General features: G+C 48.5%; 1 protein-coding gene across 1 annotated transcript in view; it reads left to right on the forward strand.

Annotated features, from left to right (window-relative positions):
* The window catches only part of TTF2 (transcription termination factor 2), a 146,683-nt gene that overhangs the window by 74,861 nt on the left and 57,657 nt on the right, over positions 1-14,165 (forward strand). The window contains exons 13-14 of the mRNA XM_086935653.1: positions 1,500-1,605; positions 3,428-3,618. Of these exons, the coding sequence (XP_086791779.1) occupies positions 1,500-1,605; positions 3,428-3,618 (297 nt within the window). The remainder of the gene's footprint in view (positions 1-1,499; positions 1,606-3,427; positions 3,619-14,165) is intronic.

Genomic DNA, 14,165 nt, shown 5'->3' on the forward strand with positions numbered 1-14,165 from the left:
AGAGTAAATAATTGTAAGCTTGTTGTTTAACGTGAAAAGTCTTCGTTAGGACAGTTTTTACACTTTACGATTGTAAATTTAGTAATTGATGAGTGTTCAGACAGTTGCTTTCCTCCATGTTAAACTTCTACCCAGCTAGACCCCACCCCATTGCCAAGCAACGGTCTTTTGTTATATTAAGAGCTGTGGAAACTATGGTATGGAGAATATCTTAATCTGATGTTTCTACATTGGAAGCAGATAACATACCATATCCCTGTCTCAATACGAGGGAACTGTGCAACTAACGTTGTCCTCCGAGTAGCAAACTACTACTGAATGCTCAGCATGAACAATTCACACTATCCTAATCAAAAATTGGTTTTCACAATCTACGGTAGGACAAAGCGATTATTAGTTTGTGGCAATTCTGCGTGGTTGTTTGTCTTGAAGGATCTTTATAAAGTGGAAGCAGACGAGGAATGTGTATGTTTTATTCGACTCAGACATGCTCATGAAAATCTGTCCACCTTCTAGGATCTGGTGCCTATCCTGTTCTGTTTCTCTCTAATTATTTGTAGACCAAAGGGTGTGTTTGAGTCACGTAAACTTTGAATTTTTATGGAAGCTGTATTACTCGTTAGCAAAAGATGGTTCATAGACTTTGACACGCAAACCTTCTGTCAGATTCTTCTGGTCCTGTGAGTATGGGGTAGAGAAAAGTTATAGAACAGACTGGGATTCCATTAAGAGAAGAACTATTCGTGATTAACTACAGTCGCCCTATCAGGATTAAGTTGTCATGCCCCATGAAAATGATGGTGGTGAGAACATTTTCATATTGCTCTTTAGGCGGCAATCTTTGTTGCTAGCGCTATAAGGAATCACTGTTATTATTTCTCAGTTTATTACTACTCTTATATACCATACTCTGAAGATTGTAAGGCTGAGTTGGAATTGATGGGATCTGAACTTGTGACAGGCTCGTTATAAGCTGGGTGCCTCTCTGAAATGGTGATGCCCAGATTGGGGTCCCGTACTCCCTGTACTGTAGGATCCAAGCTGTACTTACCTCAGTGATGTATCCCACCAAGGCTGGTCCAGCCTAGAGTTGTGTTCTCATTCAGAAGGGATGTGTGCTGGTAGTTTAGGCTGGACTATTACTGTGATTGCCAGTGGCTGGGACGTTTGTAGGCATTCCACCCATCACTTTTCTGAGCCGTTTTGCCAGCAGGGTTGTCTACGGGGAGCCCCAAGGCACAATTTGATACCAGTCCAATTTGGTGCCTATTGCTGTGCCTTGTGGCTCCTGATCAGGGTCACGCAGCAACATTCCAAATCAGGTCATGCCTTTAAGTCCGGACTATGAATGGAGTGGTCTCTGTTTAAAAAGTTAAATATGACCCATTACCGTGGGATATGGTTTCTGAGTGGTGACCCGTAAAGTATTAGCAATTTCCTATGTCAGCTGTCCTCACACCCGCTGGCATAACCCTATCTTTGTATCCTTACTCACTTAGTCTCGCTGAGTACGACATCGTCGTGACGACCTACAGTCTTGTTGCCAAGGAAATTCCAGTGATGAAGGATGAGGGGAATAGTCCTGCCAAGGACCCCGATGTAGAGGTGAGTGTCTTTGTTAATCAGTTCAAAGAAGGAGATGTTGGCGCCATGTGAAGAAATCCATCCTCCCAATACACATTTCCGCTTTAGGTTATTAAATATTTCCCCTGGGTCCAAGCCTGAAGTGAGTTCTCTGAATCCACATTTTTAGGTCAAACCTACCAGGCAGCGCAAGGTGTCTGGTTGCAAATGGTCATTTGTTTGCTTCCCAAGACTTTAGTGGGATTAAAGCCTGTTGCTGACCCTTCGTTGGCTTTTTTTTGTTGCTTTCATTTACTTCGTGTTCACTAGCTTGTCTTATCCGTCTTGTTAGTCCCCCTCCTGGAGCATACCCACTTTACTTGTGTCCTTCAACTGTTCCTTTCTGCAGAATTACTTATTTTTTGCTTAAGCATTAAATAGGTGCATGTATTTTCCAGCAGTCTCCGTCGTGGGCTTTTCTTCCCCTGCATTCTGTGTTGCGCTCTCTCTCGTGCGCATATTCCCCACCCCACGCTCCTTGTTGCTCTCACCCATGTTCTTGCCCTCATCTGTCTACCCTCCCATTGCTCCCTCCTTCATGAGTTGTGTTTCCTTTTCCCTCCCCTCTTTCCTTTGTTGACCCCACACCTGTGATTCTATTTTTTTTTCTTTTGACCTTTTTCTGGGGAGAGTTGACAGGTAATTGGTGCCACTTCTTTCCCTTTTTTAAATAAAATTACTTTCACACTACTAAATTAATAAAAATAAAAGTTTATTTGCTGATCCATCCCGGGCTCCATCTTTGTGGCTTAAGGGTGTCCATACTTTAATGCTTTTACAAAGCTTTTGAACATAACTTGCATCTGGTTTGCCTTCTGGATGGGCAAGGATCCGATAGACTGTTAATGCTACTCTGGTTATGAAAGTTTGTGCACTTTCCTTCATTTTGTAGTCTCCCAGTAGATTCAACCTCCTGTTTTTTGGAGGCTTGTCATTTAACAAACTTTGGGTTATGTTGCCTCTGTGTATTATATTTAAACTGCTTAATCTTTATTTATTTATTTTCTTTTCTTTAATTGAGTTTTCTCTTTTAACCTTTGTGTGGAACTTAAGTGCTTTATTTCTCCAGCTCTGCCTTGTGGTCAGCTGGACTGGTACACACAATGCTTCTCTCATTCTTTTAGATTTCCTGGTTTCTCAGGCACAGCCTCTGAAGGTGATGTAATGTGGCATGAAGGTTGACCTCTGTAGACTGATCTGTTGCAAAGTGGAAGTTCATTCAGAGCTTACATAGACAGTGGCCACTCTCTTCTGTAGCCCCTCTTCCGTAGCTGCAGCACTTTCACACTAACTAATGTCTAAATATTTTCCAATTTTAAGATTTATTTTTTCCTAAAATGGCCGTTTTCTTCTACAGTGTCCTAAATGTACCAGATCTGAATTTTACCACCACTTTCTACACAAATGTTTTCTGTGCCTTTTGGAATCTGTTGCACGGTGGACATTGTTTTAGGGGCACTGTTTATCACACGGCCAGAGCACTCACTCCAACACTCTTCTGATCTACTCCAGATGTGCTTCCCATCTACTGCAGATGTGCTCCCTGTGTGCTGCAATGCTGGCTTTAGTGGTGTCCGGGACTAACTGTAGAAGTGAATTTACTTTGTTAGGAATCACATCTTTTAACTCTGAGATGAAGTAGGAGCACCTGTGGCTTTTGATGTTGCTGCTAACTTTCCTTTGACGCAAGCCAGATAAATTGTCACAAAGGATCTAACAGCTACTGAAAGGAAAAGAACCGAGTCCTCTGGCCCAAAACAGAATTGATGTCATGCTTAGAACCTGTACCTGTTCTTCCCTGCAGGATAAGGCTCTCCAGTGCTCGACCTTGCTACGTATCGCTTGGGCTCGTGTCATTCTGGATGAAGCCCACAATATTAAGAACCCCAAGGTGCAGACCTCCATCGCTGTGTGCAAGCTGCGGGCAGGAACCCGCTGGGCTGTGACCGGGACTCCCATCCAGAACAACCTGCTGGACATGTACTCCTTGCTGAAGTAAGTAAAGTGCATGGAAGTCTCAGTGAAAGTGTTTGCTAGTGCTTGTACAGAGTGCCCGAAATAGTTAGCCCTTGCCATTACTCCCTTCAAAAGCCACGTCTTTGAAGATAGGATAGAAGCCGGACTCAGGAGTGTTGTGAAAATCCCAGTAAGATCTCGCAGTAAGGCAAAAAAATGCATTTCGCTGCAATGCTTGTAGCAAAGTGCATCCTGAACATTCAGTCACCGGTCTGTTGTGCCTTTGCTGCCTACCCTGAAAAATAGTGCTAAACGTTCTGCATGTAAGCTGCCTGCTGGATGCTTGCAATGTTTGTGTATTGTATAAGCATATCCTAGTCCAGCTCTGCCTCAGTATGTGCGAAATGAGTTTCTTCCCTGATGTGTTGAATGTGAACAGACGCCCACCTAGATAAACATGCTAACTTGATGTGCTAATTAAGTCTTCAGGTCATTCACAGCATCACACTTCTGAATTATTCTGGGCATGTGGCAGAAACTCGACTTAAATGTGTTATTTAAATATAGCAGAAACCTTAACATTTTCATAACCAATTTAAGCAAAGTTTATAACGAAAATGTATGAATTTTAGATTTTTAGATCAGGGTAGTCTGCATCTCCATAGTCTGAAGGAGCCTTACTCAGAGGGAGCAGATCAAACTTTACACATCACCACAGTAACACAAGCTACCCAGCCCGAGAACACCATGGACTTCACTTTTTGTGTAAATAGGGGATCTTCTGGACACAGTTTTGACAAGATGATGGTATTGTGCACTCCATAGTTTTGAACTGGCTGCCATATATCCGTAGCATTAAAGCAGTATTTTTTAAACTCCGTTGAACTTCTCTGGACACTGCAGGGGCTGATGGGAGGTAGGCTTCAGTAACACTGCACTGTCTGCTATGACAGATATCTCCTGTCTTCAAGTGGTCTTGCACCAGGTGAGAGTAGCTCATTCAGTCCTGCCTTCCCTTTGGTGCTGATTTGGGTTGCAGACTGGGTACAGGCCTTCACCACAATATAGGGTATCTTTTGCTTACAACGTGTTCGAGGATCAAATATGTAATCTGAGACACAAACTGAACTAGACATTCATAACTTGCTCGAAGTGTTTCGGCATGCACAACAGGGCAGTGTTTGGTGAGGGAGCCAGTGCATTGTTCGGTTATAGACTGGCACGGCAAGACCGTTATCGGGCAAGGCTAGCTGCCTTCTGCGGGCGGTTATTTGTTCATTGTTTGGACCACTCAAAATAACTATAAGTTATACTGTTCTGAAAATCAGGCAACCAATTTAGAGGCCTGGAATTTTTCTGATCACCAATAGCATTAACTTGTAGAAACAATCGCCCTTACCCACCCAAAGGTGGCATGCTTCGTGAACAGGCCTATCCTCATTGGGCTGGCGCTGCAATGCCCCACGGGCCCATTCAAGGGGCACTTCGCTGGATAACTTCTCAATTTGCCAAAGTAATACTGGGGACATGTTGTATATCCCAGTATAATGGTGGGAAGATTGGGAAAAGATGTGATCTAAAATTGACTAGATATTTCTAAAGATTTTTTAATAAGTGACGATCTGTCAATGTTAAAAAGGAGAGGGAAGCCTGGACATACAACGATTCTGGCTTCTCCTGAACGGAAACGGTGTAATCCAGTAAACCATTCAGAGTGTGAGATCGACATGTCATGCCTATATGGTCAAGATAGATCGATCGGTTCATTGTTTGGGCCAGGAGCAGCTTTTTATTTATTTCCAATGGAACGTTCAGCCCCTTCGACCTAATGCGACACTGTCCGAACCGCAAATCTTCGCGCTCTCAAAGAGGCATCGAACGCTCGCAGATGTAATTCAGAGTCCATGAAAGACCTGCTGGCATCCCTTGACCAGATGAGAATTAAGGGCCTGATTTAGATATTGGCAGACTGGTTACTCCGTCACAACGGTGACCGATATCCCATCCGCCGAAATATGAATCCTATTCTATCCTATGGGATTTACATTTCGACGGACGAGCTATCAGTCACCGTTGTGGCGGATTAACCAGTCCGCCAATATCTAAATCAGGCCCTAGTCTTGCAGCAAGTGCTGCTGTGGATCACATGCTTTGCACTCTCTTGCCATCTAGTGTTGAGCAGGGATGTTGCAGGTTGTTTTATTCCTAGGAAATAGGTATGGAGGTGACCTGTGACCCCTTCCCAAATATCCACAATGCTGCAGAACAGACCCCACTTCAAACTGTGTTTTCATTGACAGGTGAGAGTAAGTGTAGTGTTGTGATGCATGATAGTCTATGTATAGTGATGTGAGGGAAATTGTATTTAATAGGTAATTTAATGTTTTAAAAAAAGCATACTGTGAGCTCGCTTCCGGGGAGGTGTGAGGGTACATGTGAATCTACAGCACTGCAACCTGCAAAACTGATTGTTAGAGGTTAAATAATGTTTTCCATTTGCTGGATGTGTTGCTGTAGATCATGTGGTTTGCATAGTCTGAGAACAGGGTCCCTTCTCCTGACTCTTCCCTTATTAAATGAAAAACTGTCTCACTTACAACAACTCTGTTCAAAAGAAACTCCTAAGACAGACTCTGAGCCTGCGGAGTACAAAGAAACCAGACACCTGGAAACACCACTGCACCTGATGCCTAGGAAGAGAGTCCGTGGCCCACCGGTCCCAGCGAAGTCCTCAGCGATCCAGAGTCAGAGTCCACCGTGGGTTAACCCCTCCAGGACTCCCCAATGTCGCTTGCAGCCTCTGCATCGAGACCCCCCCCCCCACTGAACCCCCCCCCCCCCCCACCACCACGAGTGGCCTGGTAAGGTGAAATCTCACCTCAAAAGACGCCGCTGCATCCAGCCGCCCTGCGCCCAGGAGAAGAGAACTTGAAGTGCACCTATGTCCTCGAGCCCTCCAATTTACCTGCCCAGCTGTTGGTTCCTCCTGGAAGTCTTCCTGGACCAAGCCTGCAGCCAAAATCCTATTGAAAACAGGGCAACCGATGCCAAAACACCCTGCACCCAGCCGCCCCAGCGCCGCTGCGGGTGCACCTTGTCTGCTAACTTGGATCCCCCTTTGCCTTGAGCCTAACACCAGGAGCTTTGCTCCCACAACCTTGTGGCCTGCTCGTAAGCTGCCACCAACCGGAGGCGCACTATACCCGATTGGATAACATTGGGCCTCAGTTCTCTGCACCTGTCCGCCCTAGTGCCGCTGAGGGTCTACCGAGAGGGCATCCTCGACCCTGGGGAAACATTGGTTCTAACCTTAGAATACCAACTCCCACAAATTAGTACTTACATGCAAACTAATCACTCCATTTCCTCCCATAGGATTGCAATTACTGGCTTTCTTAAATTGTGGAGTTGGTTTGTATAGGACATTGAAAAAGTACATATGTACTAAAAGTGAATTACTTACCTTTTTGTCTAGGAGATGTCTCGGTGTGATATCTAGGCATATCACACGGATTAGCAAAAGTAATCTGTAAATTAACTAAAAAGTAATTCCGAACTGTTGACTTAGCTGTAATTCAACCTACTGCATTTGAACCTGCATTCAACTGTAAAACACTGCATATGATTTTGCAAAGCATTTATTTCACTTACCTGCACCAGGCTTGGCTTGGTTCTAGAAATAAAATAACTAAATATTTTTGATACAAACAAATTGTTCTGAGTTCAGTCTTTGAGTGTGTGACATCATTTGCTGCCTGAGTTTGTGCAACAAATGCTTAACACTACCCACTGATAAAGCCTTACTCCTGGCCGACACTACCACAAATAGAGAGTAAGGTGCTATCTACTTTTACTTCTGCCTACCTTTTGGTGTTCCACGGGACTCTGTGCACACTATACCTCATAGGTTCGTGAACCACCACTGTCGAGGCCACTCTGGAGCAATGAGGATCATCCGTGCTCTGGACTGACAGCGCTTGATGAGTACGGCCGGAATCAGGGGAATGGGTGGAAAAGCGTACAGAAAGCTGTTCGACCAGTTGATCCAGAGTGCATTCCCCAGAGTCCCCGGTTGGTAATACCTGGAGGCGAAGTCTCTGCATTTTCTGTTTTCGGCGGTGGCGAACAGATCTACGTCTGGAGTGACCCACCTCTCTAAGAGGTTTTCTAGTACCTCGTCGTTCAGAACCCACTTGTGGTTTTCTTGCACCAGTCTGCTGAAAGCGTCCACCTGAGCATTCTGCACTCCTGGCATATGAGTGGCCTTTATCATCAATCCTCTGGCTAGCAGCCAGTGCCTGATCGCCTGCGCTTCCAGTGACCGGGTGCGCGATCTCGAGCAACCCTGCTTGTTGAGGTAATACATTGTGGTCGTATTGTCCGTCTACACAAGCAAGGAGTTGGTCTGGAAGGACGAATGAAAGGCCTTCAGTGCCAAGTGAACCGCTCTGAGTTCCAGGAAGTTGATGTGGTACGTGGTTTCCGCAGGGGGCCATGTACCCTGAATCTGTAGCTGGCCTGAATGTACTCCCCAGCCGAGGAGATAAGCATCCGTGACAATAGTCTTACTCTGAATGTCCTTGTGGAATGGAACCCTCTTGAGGAGATTCTCTGCTGAACACCACCGTCTCAGGGACTGTTGACCGTGAAGCGACAGCCAGATCCTGTCGTCCCAGCTCCCTCGCTTCTGGTCCCACTTGTCCTCCAGACATTCCTGCAGCAGCCTCATGTGGAGCTGTGCATATGGCTTGAGGAAGATGCAAGAGGCCATCGACCCCCAGTATAGAAGACACCGTCCTCACTGTTGTAGATGGAGCAGCCATTGGAGCCTGAGCCTTCCGAAGGATCGATAACCATCGCTCCTCCGAAGGAAACACGCTTGCTGAAAGAGTATAGATGAAGGCTCCCAAGTACTGCAGGCACTGGACAGGAGTCGGAACAGACTTGGACATGTTTGTGCAATCCCAGTTGGTTCAGCAGAACGGCCGTCCTGTTTAATTGCAATTGCGCTTCCTGGAAGAAGGAGGCTTTGATCAGCCAGTCGTCCAAGTACGGATAGACAAACACCTTGTTCTTTCGCAGGTGCACTGCCATGCACTTTGAGAAAGTCCTGGGAGCAGACTTCAGTCCAAACGGTAGTACGGTATATTGATAAAGATTGGTGCCGACCAGGAACCGCAGGAACTTCCAATGTTTCCTTGCAATGGGCACGTGGAAGTACGCATCTTGCAGATCTATTACGCAAAGCCAGTCTCCCCTCTGCATCGGAGGATAAATCTGGTGCAAAGACAGCATGCAAATTTTTTCTCTGCAAACCCATTTGTTTGCTTGTCACAAATCCAGAATGGGACTCGCCTTTCCCTGTTAGCATGCCGGGATTCTGTGCTTTGTTGGCTGAGCCCATACCGCCACGTAAGAGGTGAACTAAGCGTCCTCTGGGCCCCTTCGTATCGTTGAAGACCGACCAGGTTGTACGATCTCATGACCGTGCAAGAGCCGAACTTGGCACTTTCTGATACTTATTTCTCCAGCATACTGGGAATAATTATCTATCAAGGGGCAAGAAGAAAAAACACACCTTTCTGTTTATTTACTCCTCGCATAATTGAATCTAATCTTGGGCAAGTATATCTGCATGGCTCATACTTGATGACTCTCCCCCGCGATTCTTGATACACCTACCATCTCTCTGATTGAACTTATACAGCAGAGTTCATGCCCTGACGAAGTTCCGCCACAGGAACGAAACGCGTTGGCTGTTTGTTTTATCTGGTATAATTACCACAATAAAGAAGATGACTATTTGGACTTAAAGCATCGTCTCGGAGATATCCTAAGGAGTGCTCCTTCCGTCATATGTTAAAAGTATTTTTGATCGGGAATTGTACCTTGGGACGACAGGCACTGGAAGTGTGCAGCACCGCAATAATATTGATTACACTACTGTCTTGGTTGTGCTAAACCTTGGTCAGGTTGTCCTGTTCGTTTTTTCTTAACACATCCAGAATCTGCCTGAACTCGTTCTTGTCTATCTTGCGTACCAGAAAGAACCGCGAGTAAAGGCCCCTTCCCCTTTGAGACAGAGGGACGTCTTCTATTGCCCTTTTTCTTAACAGGGTATCGGCCTCCGCTTGGAGTTCGTGCAGTTGGATCTGCGAGCAAACCGGTGGAATCGCTGGAGGCGGGCTGCCGAAACGAAGACTGTATCCATTGCAAACAATATTCAGCACCCTCTTGTCCTGAGTAATTTTTCTCCACTCTGCCAAGTGATTTTGTATGCTTCCCCCCCACCGGAGTGGGTAACTGACGAGGGGGAAGTAGCACCTCAGGGCCTAGACCCGGCCGGGACTTTAGGCGTCGAGGAGGACTGCCTCTGGCGCTTCTGGAATGTGCGCCGCTGGTACTGCTGCTGCCCAGCTGGCTGCCCTTGCCTTCTTCCCTGGGCACCGAAACGTCTCTGGAAGGGACGGAAGGTCTTCTTCTGCTCTTTCGGCTTCTCTAACCCGACGGCCGTCAGGGTTTCAGCCTCTGCCTCATGCTTTCCAAAGAGCGTAGCACCAGAGAACGGCAGGTTGGCGACTCTCTGCTGCGCATCCGGTTTTAGCGAAGTCAGGCGCAACCAGGCAGGACGCCTCCGATTAATCCCGTGGCAGTATCCATGAGCCGCCAGGAGAGAGGAATCTGCCGCCGAGCTGATCACCTGGTTGGATACTGTTGGACGTGGCCCTTCTGGCAGGTTCACCCCTGAACTTTTTGCCTTTTAGTGTTACATAATTATAATGATTTCCGGTCTTTGCGCACTTTAGCACTGTGGCGCAGTGTAAAGTGTGTGCGCTCTCTGAGTGTGTGTGTGTGAGATTGGCCTGCCCTCCCATAGGAATGCATGGGGAATGTTTGTCCCTGGTAGACTCTGATGCGTGGGGAATGCAGATGCGAGTTTGGTATGTGCGGACTTGTGTGAATAAATGCTGCGCAAAGATGTACGCGGCGTGATTGTGTCTAGTGTGGAATTGCCACTTCTAGAAGTTGGCATGTTTGTGTAATTTGTGTCTGGCGTGTGATTGGCTGGAGCTGGCCGATGAGCCTGGCTCCAGGAGTCAGGCTGGGCCTGCCCCGGTGGTGAGTGTTGAGATTAGCATGCTGATGTGAGGGAGGGGCTGCACCTGGGACCTGAATAGGGCTGGGCTTTCCCCACACATTGCTGGCTCCGCCCCCCTGTGGTGCGTCTAATGACCCTAGCCTGGCCAGTGAATAGTATGAGGGGCTGAGCCCATCAGAGTGCTCCCAAACCAGCTGCGTCTGGTTTTGCCCCCACCCTGCACCATTAGACAAAGTGATTTTCTGTATAAAATGAGGCTGTGACCTCATTTTCAATGTTCTTGTTTCTGACTGGAATCCACCAGGGGTGTGCTGCTGCTGGGGCCCAGGGGGAAGGCTTGCCTCCCTGGGCCCTGCCCAGCCCCTGGATCCCTGGATGCTGGAGGAATTGTCTTGCTGGGAGCTGCTTTGCTCAGTCTTGATGCTCCAGGACTTCTTTGGACCCTTCTTGCTGTGGGGGTCATTTCCTGCTCTGGGGCCTGTGGTTTTAGCTCTGCCCCCTGCGCCTCGTGGTGCTTTATTTCCCATGTGTGGGCAGAGCGCTGTTGTTTTCCCTCGGGGGAAGCGCTCCTGCCCTTGTTTACGCCAGCGCAGGTGCCCACCCTGCATTTTGCCCCTTGATTCGCTTATTTAATTAATTACGGGTGCCACCCTGTTTATGGCGTCCTTAGTGGGTGCCCACCCCGCTTCTATGGTTGTTTTCCGCACCGAGGGTGCTGCCCCCGAGATGCTGCTGCCGTTGCCCGCCTGACTGTGGGCGGGGCCGCAGGACGGAAGTGATGCGTGCGGCCCGGAAGTGCTTTTTCCAGCGAGTAGGTCGGGAGCCAACCCTGCCTCCTCGACCCCAGAGAGATGAAGCAGAGTCCTCCCGCGGACCGGGGCTCCAGTGAGCTGCAGAGAGCCCCGGGCCGCCAGGAGGAAAGAAGCCGCCGAGCCTCGCAGGCTCCTCTGAGCCCCGGTCCCGAGATTGGGGACCGGGTGAAGCAAGGGCGCTGTCGGGCGGAGCTCCCAGGAGTCGGGAGAGCTCGGTTACCGCCGCCTGAGGAAGAGGAGCCTCCGGCCGGGTGAGTGTTTAAAGGCTGAAGGGGGGAGAAGCTCTTTGCGTGTGTTGGTGACTGTGTAAGGCACAGCGGGTGTCTTGGTGCATTAGGGTGGCCCCAGATGGCAGTGGGCCGCCCAAACGTTTTGTTTAATGATTTCGCCGAGCCTCAGATGGCTCCAACGATGGGGGCATTCTTATTCAAGGAGCTAGGTAGCTCCCACGCCACCCATGAATTGTTCAGAGCCCCATGGCTCCAACGTCCTTGGGGCAGTTTGTATCTAGAGCCCACGAGTCTCCATGCACATGGGGGCCTTTTAGAGGGTACAGCGGCCCCGGTTGGCAGTGGGCCGCGCCCCACGCTCCCCAAGCCCAGCTGGCTCCCACGAGGCCCCATTATGTTTAAGAGCCTAGAGGGCTCCTGGGGACACATGTATTGTTTCTGAGCCTAGAGGGCTCCAAAAATGCGCAAAATGCCTTCCTAGAGCCATATGGCTCCAACCTATGGCGCAGTCTTTGTCAAGAGGGCTAGTGAGAGCCCTGTCGCAGTTCTTGATTCCCAGCTGTCCAGCAATTAGTGGGCAGCTGCACCGTTTAGGTTTTTCTTTCTAGGGGACTATGTCTTTGGACTCGGGAGTGAGTCGCACTCCTTTTCACCCCTTCTTTGGCCTTCCCCAGCTGCGCAGCACTTAGTGCCAGCTGCAGCGTTTAGGCCCTGTTCTTGTCCCCCAGCTGCCCATCAAGTAGTGGGCAGCGGCTACGTTTAGGCTTTGTCGCAGTGGCGCGATCTGAACTTTGATGTGAGTTATGTGCTACATATGATTTCTGGGTTAAATGTGATTTAGGTGATATTATGATTCATGCGCTAATGCTTTGGGTGTTAGGAAATGTACTGTGTGTACTATGTTTTGCGCACCCTGTGTTCTGACACCGCTGAATGTGTTTTTATGCGTCATGTCTTACCTATACCCCTAAATGTATTTTCATGCTTAGGTGGTTGTTTTCCTAGTATAGTGATACTAGTGAGTTCCCGGTTCCCTGCGTGATATTTTCCTAAGGTGGTTAGGGTTGATTAGGTGGTACTTACCTTTTACCAGTGGTTACTGGTTGTGTGCTACATGATTATTTGGTGCTACAATTGTGCTAGTTCTAAAAGTGCTTATTCCTGACAGTGGGCCATGTGGCCCTGTCCTATATGTACATAATCCCCTGTAAATTCTGCCCGGGCCTATGGCACAATGTACATCATGTGATTCTGATTCTGATGTGTTGTGATAATACAAAGGCTATTTTTATATAACCTTGTGTGGAGTTACTTTTGTGGGGGGCCTGGGAGGTTGTTGCTGATGGGTGCGTGCGCAAATGCTTTACACATCGCCTCTGAGATAAGCCTGACTGCTCGTGCCAAGCTACCAAGAGGGTGTGCAGGGATTATTTTAGCGGGTGACTTCCTTGCCCTGACTTAGAATGGTGGTTTCTGCCTGGCTTTGGCGCAAGCCTTAGCCAGCCAGAAATACCCATTTCTAACAGATACCATCATGCCCTCGTTGATGATTTCTTGGAAGTCTTCCCTCTAGTCCCTAGGAAGGTGCTCCAGAAACTGTTGTAGGGACTCCCATAGAGACCAGTCATACCGACCCAGGAGAGCCGCGGCACTTGCGGCTTTCATTGACGTGGCCGCCGTACCGCATACTTTCCTTCCCGCTGGATCCATAATACGCCTCTTTGTGCGGAGGCACCGTAGAGGACGGGGCAGTAGCGTGTTGCTTTCTAGCCGCAGTGACGATCACTGAGTCCGGCACCGGGTCCGATCTAAGTAACGCTGGATCGGAGTCTGGGGGCCTGTACTTTTTATGCAGCCGGGAAGGAGCAGATTTCGTGGACTCCGGAGTCAGGAAGAGCTTCATAGCCGGCTCCTCCAGCCCTGGCACCAAAGGCAGTAAGGGTCGAGACAACTGCCACTTGTGTAGGGTCTCGAAAATCACCTATGTTGAAGGTGTGGGAACAGTTAGAGTAATCCCGTGCTTCGTTGCCCCTCTCAATAACACCTCCTGAAATGACACAATGTCATCAACCGGAGACACCCTTGTAACAGGGGAATCCAATAAGGTGGGCGAATAGTCCCGGGCACTAGAAAAATCCGTATGACGGGACCTTGACCTGTCTCTACGTTGACGATGCCTGGACCTTGTTGAAGAGCGACGGTCACTCCTTGACCGGTGTCTCGTTCCGGACCTTGATCTAGACCTCCCAGGCCTCGGGCGTTCCGCTGGTCGGACACGAGGCAGAAGCAGAACCGGGACTCTAGGCCGTAGAGTCCCCGTGGGGGGTGACGGAAAGCGCGGCAGAGACACAGAACATGGAGGAGGCAGCGGTGGAGGAGGAGAAGGACGATGAGGCTTTGGAGGTAGGAGGAGGATTCTCCTTAGGCAACGGAGGGAACCGGAGG

The sequence above is a fragment of the Lissotriton vulgaris genome, chromosome 8 (assembly GCF_964263255.1).
Source record: "Lissotriton vulgaris chromosome 8, aLisVul1.2, whole genome shotgun sequence".
Classification (NCBI taxonomy): Eukaryota; Metazoa; Chordata; class Amphibia; order Caudata; family Salamandridae; genus Lissotriton; species Lissotriton vulgaris.